The sequence below is a fragment of the Diplotaxodon limnothrissa genome, linkage group LG3 (assembly GCF_057381915.1).
Source record: "Diplotaxodon limnothrissa isolate DT_005_m linkage group LG3, D_limnothrissa_male_GT1.1, whole genome shotgun sequence".
Taxonomy (NCBI): domain Eukaryota; kingdom Metazoa; phylum Chordata; class Actinopteri; order Cichliformes; family Cichlidae; genus Diplotaxodon; species Diplotaxodon limnothrissa.
Window position 1 is genome coordinate 58458097 of NC_140598.1, and position 12140 is coordinate 58470236.

Genomic DNA, 12140 nt, shown 5'->3' on the forward strand with positions numbered 1-12140 from the left:
AACTTAGTCCTGAAAATATTTCCTTTTCTTCTTCTTCTTGTTCTTCTTCTTTCCACCTCCCCCCCCCACCTCCTCCTTGTTTCTCCACAAGAGCTTAATCCTTCTAACCAGCACCACATGTCCTGGAAGGCTGCTGGAAAACTCTGGAATCTACTTTTGCCCCTTTAACAATAGCATCTACATTAAAAAAAAAACTCCGAGCTGTGTCAAGTGGGCGCTAGCGCCGAGAGCGCTGCAAAAGAAGCAAAAGTCGGTCGAGCGGTGACCTCAGAATCCCTGCCTCCGGCTCACTTGTGGAGATCAAGATGTGCCAATCACAGATTATTCTTTCAGCTGGCTGCACAAAGTGGAGACTTGTTGCTTATGCATCTAATTCATATTGATTTGCACAGGCCAACCAAGGGCGGGGACTGGCGGGATTTTTTTTTTCTTCTCTTAGATGGGAAAATGTCTTTTTATTTCTTCTCCAGAGGTTTATCAGCTACAGAAACTCTTCTCTTTAATCCAGTATCTTATCTTTGCTCTTTTTTACCAGGGAGCAGCAAACATTCTGTCGTTGCATGAAATCACAGGCCGCAAACGCAGTAACTGTGCTGTCACATGTTTTTACAACTGCTGGGACATGCTCATCTCACGCTGCTTTATAGGGCGATGACTTTACTCCTTGTTAAAAGTACATTAGTGTCACGCTGTGTATATACTTGTGAAAGAGGATGCTTCATTTCAGCAGTTACAGTAAGCAGTCCTTAATTCACGTTCAGACGGGTTGAGAGTCTCTGTTCATTGGTCATCGGAGGTTGTGCAAACACTAGGCTTATGTGAGCGCACCTGGGAACATCCATCGCAAAGTGTAAATTCATCACAGAGTGGATTTTCAAACCGAACATTGCTGCTTACACAGCTACCCGCCCAAAGTGGGATAAAACACGAAGCCAACAAAAGCAACAGTAACTTAAAAAGCAGAAAGAGGGAGGGAACTTTACTTTAGAGGATCGCCCATTAAGTCGTCTAAGATTGATTAGCACCTTTGGATCCTTTACCCAATGCGTCTTTTTCGCTCTAGCCTCAATTATTTCCTCTGTCCATTTCTCCCCAGCCCACCAAATTTTTCCACAGGGGAAAAGGTCAAGGGGAGCTGGAGTCAGAGATGAAAGCACTTGATAATACCTCTTCTGTCAGCTTCACTTCCCTTCACTCCCCGCATCCACTGATGTGACATCGAGTGTTTTTTGTATCACGTTTTCCATCCTTGCTCTCCCTGGAATTTGGTTTGACCTATTCGTTGTAGCTTTTATGAGGAAACTTTAATCAAGTGCTTTATTTGCTGAACACCGCAAGTGGTATCCAGTTGCCATCAACTGGAGCAGCGACTCGTCCATGCGGTACAAAGGGTTTGTGAGGGAAAACAAACTTTTTCTTAACAAGTTAGCATAAAACGTGTCATTCGCTGTCATATCGATGAACCATCTCACAAATATCTCACGAAAAATATATACACTGCCAGTCAAATGGTGCCATTAGAACAACAGAGCCCGCTTTGAGAAGTCCTACATATGAAACATATTTGGCTCTGATTAAACCAAACTTGCTACATAATTTCTTCTTTTTTTTTTTCATAGTTTTGATGTTTTCAGTAGAAATTGACACAAAAAAAGGCTTTTCCAGCCTTTTGAGTACAACGGATAAAAAAACATAAAATGAAAACTTAAGTTTATAATTAAATAAATACATAAAATACAGTCCAAAGCTTGAGAACCTTTGGAAAATTACCTTGGCATTGACAGTTCTGCACATAATATCATAAATAAGACACTAATTCAACTTGGGGTCTGGCTTAACTGGAAAACCAGAGAAAAGAGTCTCCATCCATTTAGATAATTCCAGGAAGGAAATATACACACAGGACTCCCCTGTACACTCCGACTTCTGCATGCATTTAACTCAGAATGTCTATAACATGTCAATTAGTGAGCATTAAAGCATTTTTCAGGCCAATTTCCTCACATTTGGAGAGGCCAGATCTGGCAGTCCTGCTCCATTTGCAATCTTCACGCTAAGCTAAGTGACTGCTAGCAATAATTTCATATTTATGAAAAGTCACGCAAGCGATCATTCTTTTCATCTAAGTCTTAATATGTCCATTTCTCAAAATGTCAAACTACCCAGAAAAACCCTGGACTCGTATCGCCTACATTTTGTTAAACAATTCTGCAAGGCTACGTTGTTAATTAGCGTGTCAGGGCAGCCACAGAAGGGGATGTTCGAAACAAAGTTTGGACTCACCAGGGGTCCCGTTTCCCCAGGCTGTCCTGGATCACCCTGTAAGAAACATAAAATCGTTAATGGAAGCAGAGCGTGTTATAATCTTACCTAAAACAAGTCTTGCGTTTAAAATGCTGCTTTTCTCCATATTATGTTCAAATTCCTTCTATTATAGTATCAAATAGCCAATATATGGTGCATAGCAGCCAGGCTGAAAGAGGAGCTTGCCATTGTGCCCATACACCAAGTAGGCTGAGAGGCACTTATCCAGCTGTGCCACCTGCACCCTGCACTGTATGTTTCCAGAAACCTTGTTCTTGTTTCGACTTTTGGTTCATGTCTATCGCACCGATGTTCCAACAGTTCGTGGTGTAGCAGAGAACTGTAGGAACATGCCAAAGCGATGTTTGTACATATTTGATTGGTACGTCTTTGCGGGACAATTTTTGCGACGCTCCTCCTGAGCTATTCATGAAAGGAGACCTAAATCACAAGAGCAATAAAGCGGCCTCGCAAAAGAAAACCAATTTCTTGGGAAAACGCAACAACTACTGCCACTGGAAGAATTGCAAATCATCTTTGGAAAGACTTGGAAAGAACCAGATAAACAACACTTAATATTTTCGCACTCCTACTGTGATCTCTGCCAAGACAATAAAGATCTGGATCCCTCAGAAGGTTTTATAGCTCAACATAATTGACAGGCCTTTTCTGTTTCTTCTTTCTCTCACAGGCAAAGTTCACATAAATTAGCGTGATGCCAATGACAGGCTTAAGAACATGGAAAATGTTACGTGGTAATGAAAAACAACCACGTGACTGTAAATCTATACAGTAAAACCTTCTCCTGGGAGCCTATTCATGTTTAGTTATATAGACGTGAGGGCGATGAATTGTAATGTAGCTTGTCTAGTATTTATTAGAAAGGTTTTCGTTGGAATAAACCCTCCCAGCAACAAGTCAAAATCATACTGAATAGAAGCACAAACAGAGCTGAACTTGTTTAAAACTTACTGGAAATGACAGAGTATTTATTACAGGATACGCTGACAGAATTTTGCTGATCCAAACAAATTTTAATGATACATAGAGTAGAAAAAAAAACTAGTATCAAACGTTCTCAGATGCCAAGCAACAATCAGTACTCACCGGTAGACCAGGCACACCTCTGGGCCCATCCTTGCCAGTGTCTCCTGGAGGCCCCCTCGGTCCAGGAGGGCCCGGTGGCCCCGGGGGCCCGGGTGGCCCTGCTTGCCCCTGATCTCCCTGTGTGGCGAAATAACACATTAAAGAATCATTATGGTGTGTTATTTTTGGACTGCTGAGACTGGAGCCACTACAGTGAAATGATAATTAAGAGAGAGTCGTGGAATGTTCTTGTGGGTGGCGATGGGCTGCCTCCATTTATAACATGACGAATGAGCTTTTTGGAGCTAGCATACAACTTAAGTTAGGAGGAGCTGCAACGTAATGATTTGTAGCTGAAATATTAATCCTTTAAAATGCATGCAATCCTACAGGGCCATAATGAGTTGAGTAAGGACGGTGCTTTAGGTAACGACTCCAAAAAAACAAAGAAGTCCCATTTGAAGTTGACAAGTATAGAGCTACAATAATCAGGGGAAATATACTGAAAATGTGTGGTCCATTATGATACTGCATTATAAGAAATTTTATGAAAATATTCTGCAACCTAAGTTGCAGGGAAAAACCTTTGAGTGGTGCCAGGACAGTAATTCATTTTACCTTAATAAAAGCTTTTTTTAAAATGAAGTTTCCATATTTTCCTTTAACAATAACAGAAGGAGCGTGAGTGCTTATGACAGATCTGTCTGAAGGCTTGCATGCAAAGTGGCCAAAGAGAAGTGATTTGGTGAGACTTGGCACGGTGGACAGAGAGAGTGAGGACACACCCACTACCTTAATGAGCCGTCGCTTTATGAGCTGCTGGTCAGCGGAAAGAAAGCCATGATTGATCTTAGGGAAGACCATCTGAGCAGGTGTGTGAGGTCAAGAGGTCGTAGGTCAGAGGTGAGAGAAGGTTGAAGAAGGATGAAGTCCCAGAGGAGGAAGAAGAAGGAGGAGGAGGAAGGCAAATGCAAAAAGAAACAGATTCTGTTAGAAAGGCCTGTGTTCATGAACTCCGGTCCAGCACCTTCACAGATGGGGTGGTGGGAGAAATCCACACTTTTCCAGCACCGAGGTGGTTTGCTGAGGAAGTCTGGGCTTATTTTTTGGAGCCAGGGCCCATAATTATCACCTCTGGGGTGCGAGCGCGCCACAGCGAGTTCGCAGTCCCCTGGAAAAATGGGAATCACTCCTCCACTGTGAAAGTGCCGTCATCATCATCGTCGTGCCTGCTGCTATGTCAGACCCTGAGAGCTGCGCACACTGAAACCAGCGAGGTCAAACCTTTGAGTTGAGGTTCATTTCTAATCTTTTTCCAGCACATGTCTGATTCTGCTTGTGTCCATTGGTATTTGGCAGTGAAACAATCCCCAAGGCCGTGCTAGAGGATCGGAGGATTTGTGGTGAACCATGAACTTGAGCTTTAAGAAAAAAAATGCCACTTTGCTTCATCACTGAGTATTCCTCTGGGAGTTCCTTCAATTCATTTTAGCATCAATGGACACAAGCCAAACCATCTCTGTGTTCAGGATGTTGCCTGTTTAGTCACCTGCATATTACCAGGTTGTAACAGGCCAACGCATTCACTTGACCTGCCTAGCATGTCGACTGGAGAACAAACCTCTTGAGCGAAAAGACTAGTAGCAGAAGTGTTGAGAAGAGGCTAATGGTTGACCTGCTGTGATTAATTAGATTGCACTTTTCCTGCGTGCACTCTATCATCACTCCTTGAGAAAGGCAGCCAACAATTTACTTCCAGTGTGTGCTGCAGAGGGGTCGGACTGAGCAGCGAGGCAGCAGCACCACCGACAAACCTTGACAGTCAGGATCTGATTGCTGTGCAAAGCAGCCAGCGTAGGGAGACCAGGCAATCCCTGAAGGGACAAATAGCAGAACATGGCACAACACACGCATGATATTCAAACACTGGGTGAACAAAAACAGTTGAAGAAGGAAGGAGACAAGCATCCTGCTTCTAACTAGCCTCATAAATGTTTGAAATATAATATGTGGAATTCTTTGACATGTATATATGAGTTTTTAAGAGCCGTAAAAAGCCAACATCAAAGTTAACTGTCAAACAAAGACTTCTGAGGACCAGACATTTAAATTCAAAGCTAAACAAGACCAGGTATTTTATTTTAAACAGCTAACTTTGATACAGTCCAAGTTTACTTTCCTCAATAAAACTGTGTGTTCAATGGCACTGGGATCATCCTGTGTGGGCTGCAATGGCACAAGTAACCATTTCCTCTTGTTTTCTTCCAATTATACGTTTGTTGAAATAATAGTCATACAATACACTTTGAGCTATAACAGGCTGGTAAATTGAGAAGTGGCATTGTTCGTTTAGCTTCAGGGAACACAAAGACACTCAAGATGTTTGATGGAAATTCAGTCAAATGGTTTCCAACTCCCTTGTCAACAAACTTCATGACAGATGTGATCCAAACATAAAAACTGGAGGGAAGAAGAAAACATCGGGCTTTCTCCTTGTTAAAAGATGACAATAGTTTACAGCTGCAAAGAAGAGCTTTTATCTGAATCCAGAAACGCTGACATTTTGTCAGCTAAACATGGTTGTCCAAATGCTACAGTCAAATAAATGCAGCCCATTAAATTTAATCACATTGATGGGTATATCAATAGGCTGACACATTTTTATTTCATTGCATTTTATTACATGCCTATCAAACTGCAGCAGATCATCTTTTACACTCAAAGTGTCATAAACTAGGCAGGCGCGCGTCTAGTTGACTAGACACTGAAATGTTGCTGCCCTTGCTAGCTGGTGCCAGAAATGCTAGTTAGCTAAATGATGCTATCAATGTTACAGTGCTATAATGCTATCAACCTCGAAAGTTGATTTAACACCTAAATTCACCAGGGCATGGGGTGAACCAATGAACTGACATGAACTAGAATTGTTAGCATGTCTGGCTAACTGGCTAAAAAACCTAGCTTTAAACTAAGTTTGCTTTAATTGTTTATTTATTCTTTGACTGAATGTATATAACTACCCACGTAAATTTGCAGCGTTGCAGCTGTTGCTTACAGTTTACACTGTACAACTAGATTGTTGGATGTCCCAATTGTTTCTATGATATTTCAAGTCCTTTACTGCACTTGGGAGATGTTACCAAAAAACAAGCATTAGCCAAAATGTAGCATTTGCCACACACATCGGATCCTGTTCTTCCTTAAAGACTTTGATCTCCTATTACTCAAATGGAAAACATATGTTTTGAAATATGAGAAAGTTCATATGTCAAGAAGCCATGAGCAATTATTTTTATGTTTAAAGCAGCTAAATGCTAAAGAGAGGATTGCTATATTAGGGGACTTCTAGCCTAGCTATGATATTATATAGGCAGAGATTAAGTATGTATTTAAGCCCAATTTTTAAAAATGTTTCTCTTTTTCATACTAAGTCAGCTGGATAATAACATGCTGGAGTCAGTAGTTTTAACCAGTTCTTGATCAATATGCCTCATTTGAGATTGTAGCAGTTGTTAGTTAAAAAATGAAAGCCTGCCTTTCTTATGCATTGTGTGACATGGAAGCCCTACTTAAAAAATCAACTTGTACAAGGTGAGCTGGTGTATCACTGTAAACTAAAACTGCTGTGCAAACGGTGAAACCCTGAGCGGTCTTAGAAGGGGTAACTGAAAGGAGTGTGGTGCTGATATAAATAAGTTTTTCTTTAATAATAAAACTATAAAATGGCACCAAAAGATGACCACACACTGGTTGCACAATCGCTGCATATTCACTTGTTTATCCTCTTATCCTGCAGGTTTGCTATGTCAGAAATAACCAGCCTGAATGAAATGATGAAAACATATCTTAAAGACTGGCATAGTAGCATAAACATGGCCTGCAAGGGATCAATCTTTATATATATTCAAGTTTAAGATAAAATCTGTCCTATCCAAACATGGCTTTTGTGCCGTCCCTCTGGATTTCTAAAGATAAATCAAAAAGCATGGCTCATTAAGAATATGGGTTTCAAGGCAGGCTAATTTAATTCAGGCCTGCAGCCGAGCACAGCAGTGGATACTCTTACACTGTATACAATAGCCACGCTGTGCATAACTGGAATTGAAGCGCAAGTATTTTTCAAGTTATTTACAACCTCAAATGTTATTTACAACTTCAAATGTCTCGAGGACAAAGAGGGAAAGCAAGCACTGGATTATGATCAGTGGGAATAGAGAATATAAAAAGTCAAGGCATGAAATGTAGTGTTGTTCATGTGCAGGCTGGCACATGCGACTGCTTTCTGGGATGTCTCTAGAGTCGTGAATTTAAACCGTACGGTCATTCTCAGACGCCAGCACGGGACAAACGAAGAGAAAGTGGTGGCCATTCTGACAACAACCATGTCTAAAACACAATTCAGGCTTTCTGTGCAGGAGGTTAAAAGGCAGAGAAGCTTGGCTAGGTGTGGGTAAACTCTTACTCTTGCCTCCAAGCTGATGTCAATATGTGAGAATGATAATGACATGGTGGTTGACAGAGAATCCTAACCATTCGCAGACTGCCTTGTTTTGCTTTGCTAAACCGAAACGGATGTTGGTTATTTGGTAAGGAGCTTTGTTTCCATGTATTTGCCTGCAGCGAGGTGACTGGGATCTGTAGTAAACAATAAGCCGTATACGAGGCCAACAGGCATCCTCATTTATAGGACGCTGGCCAGATCCAGCATCTCCTCAACCACACCAAACACACAAAACATCCCGAGCGACTACAGGCTGTGGCATTTTCTGAATATCTATATATGGAGTGAATTACCAGCTCTGTACACAGATGGCTTTAATACATTTAAGTGTGTAATAACACATTCATCTGAAGCCTCAGATTTGGCATCAATCGGATACATCGAATTTATCTCGAGCGAAATTCATTTGAAGGCTTTTTTGATTTCATGCACAAATACACTGAAAATAATTCTTTGTTCATGACTAAAAAGTCAAATCCTGGAAATTATATAATCGTGGCCTCTTTATTTTGGAAGAATATTGCACATCGGTCACATTTGGGCAGTTTATTGGGAATTTTTCAGATTTTTTTTCCCCCCTTCAGTGAACCCAGGAATTGTTCAACCTTTGCTTGACAGCTGTAGCTGGTGCCATCTCTCAAAAGGACCACACACCTTTCTCGGTGATATGCATAGCTACTAACTCCTGTTAATTGTATTTTAAAAGTGGAGTTCCAGAGCTGGCTGTGTATTTGTTTGTTAAAGCTGGCCGATTTATTATTTGCTGCTTGGTTAACCTCTGATGTTTGGAGATGACCTTTGACCTTCAGGGCAGACAAATGGCTGACTGTGATATGCGTGAAACAGGCAGAGGAAGTAGGCATTTGTGAGGGAATTCTCTCGGACACATGGCGAATCTCTTACCGTCTTTGGTCACAGAGGATCAGACTCTAAACTGATCCCCTGATGTTACAAGAAAACACACCAAAAAAAAGTTATTTTAAGTTTAAATCTGTTTATATTTGAAGGGAATTTGCCAAACTGGTGCATACGGGACACTCTTCACATGTTCTCTTGTATACACGTATCTCCATATGGCTTTAATCAACTCCCTGCACGCAGTCAATACTGGGCATGAAATTGGCTTCACTTCCAGCCTGATAGATGGACTCAAGGTCAGGCAGTACTCGTCCTGTTATGCCTTCATTTATTAAGGAAAACCTTCTAATACCGCTACACTACATTTACCTACTAATCTAATGTGCAAAGTCAATATGCTGCTCTGGGAAGTTAATACAATTTAGCCGTGACCTGGACTGCTTTTATGCCCCTGCAGTCCGTCACATATGACTACAACACCGTGTTCATTTGTACCTGTTAGGGGACAGTTTTGCCATAACCGGGAGTTAATGAAACGCTTTCATGAAATGGACAGTTTGTTTATGTAGTCTCTAAGACAAATAGGACCTGTGAAAACTCCACCGGCCACACTGCTGTTTCCAAAACATAAATCATTTAACTGATAGTGACAGATGGCTCCACTTCCGAGGTTAAAAGGCTACAAATTAGGAGCAAAACCAAGAAATCCTATCCAAATGAGGACATTTTGTTCCACTAAAGACATTTCCTGTGAGTTTCAGTACTATGGCACTTGCAGCTATAATTATTATGAAATGTCTTTTATTGAACCAAAAACTAACTGAGGATATGACTATATTTTTCATCTCTTTTCTCTCTTTTTTTTTGGTTTTTGTAGATATTGCAAAAATGGAAAACCACCTGGAAAACTACAACCTGACTGTAATTTGAAGAGTGCCCATGTGTAACATTAGATCTATCACTAATCGAATTTCCCAGAAAAGGTCATTCAAATCACAAGACAATCTCTTGCTTTTTTAGCCCTGAGGGGAGCTGACTAACGTCTGGGTGGGCATCGAATATGAACTGGGATCACACCCGCTTGGGAAACTGAAACAAGACAAACTCTTGTCCTGCTGTGCCATGCTTAAAGAAATCAGTCACCGGGATTCAAAACTACTGACTCCACATGATACAGAAGAAGTGGACTCGTGCACGTGGGACCCTCGGTTAATGCAGCCTACTTTAAACAAACCTGTGCAGCCTGCTTTTCAAAGAGGGCTCGTTTTTTTTAACCGTTATTTGAGAAAAATGAGAGCTACCCTAGCTGCTAAGTGGAGATAGAGTAATTAATTTCAGAGTCTGTCAAGCACGGAAAAGCACTCACATTATCATCATTTAGAAGCAGCACTTTTATAGAAATGTCAAACGGCAGAGCTGGAAATGATTATAGTTCTGAACATGCCATGTCACTTTGAAGACTGAAGTGAATCACAAGTAATTATAGCGACTGAGCTCGTTGGCTTTTGATTATTGCTGAGATTAAGCAGAGCTCTTCAGCTGGTGTGCAAAGGCTTGTACTCATATTTAATTTAGAGACACAAGGTAAAAAAAAATCTAAAAAATTTCTGCATCTTGAAAAGGATACCACCCTATGCTTCCCAAAATATTTTGCACGTTCGTCTGCCCTTTCTTGATGGGGAAATAAGCAGTGCTGAAATGCTTGTTGTATTTGGCCACACTGGAAGAACACTATCCCAGGAATTTCATGCATCCCAAACCTTTTGCCCACAATTCTGCTGGGGGAGACGCACACACACACAGTCACATTCATCTGCTAATCACAAGAAGTCAGAGCAAACCGCATACCCGTGGTCCCTGGTCGCCTTGATCCCCCTGCGGAAAGAAGGAAAAAGAATTTGTCTTCAAATGAAAGGGTCAAACAAATACCCGAACACGCACGCATAAATACAAAAGTGCGGCGCTAATGACGAGCTGAGACTCACACCCAAATTACAGCGGTATAATTCAGAACACATTGATAAGGAAAAATAATGCAGGAACCCTCAACTATCCATTGTGGTTGGGAGTAAAATCACTTATGATAACATGGACTGACATGGATTGGATATGAAAGACAGAACAGGGAGAGAGCGGTGGTGTGAGGTTTGGTGGGTGCCGTGCCAGATTTTATGCCCCAGAGATCTCTCAGATGGCTTTCTGCCCTTTTCGGGGGTAGATCCCTGCAGAGAGAGCGCGCAATCCTCAAGCAGAAAACATTTGGTTTCAAATCGATCAGCATGGTCGATTGTGGCTTTATCACATTACAGTAAAAGCCCAAACAAAAGCAAAGTTTAGACTCAGTTTTTTATTATTTTATTTTGAAACGAGTGGTGGCGGACCAAATGTCAGACAGTGAAATATAACTGTAATCTGTCTAGAATTGGGTAAGCGAACATCCTTAAACCATCTCATTTGGTGCACGTCGCTCTCCTGTTGGCTCAGTTTACAGTTTCACCACATCGGTAAAATGAGCCGACCAATCTTTCACACATGGATGGGAATTGTGCTCAATTCCCATCCAATGCCTGAACAAATTTCAAATAAAACATCTCTTGGAATTTTTTTGTAATTTTTCATTGGGCCCTTGTTCCAAAAAAAACAGATTTAATGGGAAAACGGTTTATTCATCTTGGGTGGGAAGAATGCACACAGTTGTTTTTCATTTCATTAAACTGCAGATGAAGTGGTTCACATGAGAAGCATGAACATGCATCTCATCAGCAGGAACATAGTTAGTCACAATTATCATAATCAGCCTCAAAAATCATAAATCTGCTGTTGTAAGCCAATCTGATGCACTCTACTTTTCCTTGTGTTAAAGACCCAGTATGCGGGGTTTCAGTGGCTCTACCAGGAAACACAGGATATGGCTTTCATTCATGCTTTTATTTTTATTACAGTTTTCATTAAAAATTCACCTACAAATAAGAATCATCAGTTTCTATCTACAAATCAAAAAGCTGTCTCCACAGTATGTGGACCTTACTTTCACACCATTTCACTGTATTTCTTCTGCTGTACACCACAGCAGTCCTTTATTGTGATATTACCCAAGTCACTGCATAAATCATTTATTGATGAATGAACTGTTAAAGTCTTAATCTTCCTCAGGAGCACGTTAGATGTTTGCACTTTAAAGTTCCCTTTTCTATAAGTGAATTCAGGGACTTTAACTCTGGTGTAAATTCCTCAGGCCCACATTTTGTCCCCGAGTCCTGCAGACTTATAAAGAAACTGTGCGGTTATTTTGCATGCTCAGCTGCTGTTTTATGGAGGAGTGCTCAGTGAGGCATTTAAGGGGTTTCAACTGAGGGCTCAAACTTCTGGTCTTTAATGCTCTGTGCTATAG

General features: G+C 41.1%; 1 protein-coding gene across 1 annotated transcript in view; it reads right to left on the bottom strand.

Annotated features, from left to right (window-relative positions):
• The window catches only part of col25a1 (collagen type XXV alpha 1 chain), a 155930-nt gene that overhangs the window by 36964 nt on the left and 106826 nt on the right, over nt 1-12140 (bottom strand). Inside the window, exons 6-9 of the mRNA XM_085350983.1 lie at nt 10598-10624; nt 5205-5264; nt 3412-3528; nt 2284-2319 (exon numbers count right to left, since the gene is read on the bottom strand). Of these exons, the coding sequence (XP_085207109.1) occupies nt 2284-2319; nt 3412-3528; nt 5205-5264; nt 10598-10624 (240 nt within the window). The remainder of the gene's footprint in view (nt 1-2283; nt 2320-3411; nt 3529-5204; nt 5265-10597; nt 10625-12140) is intronic.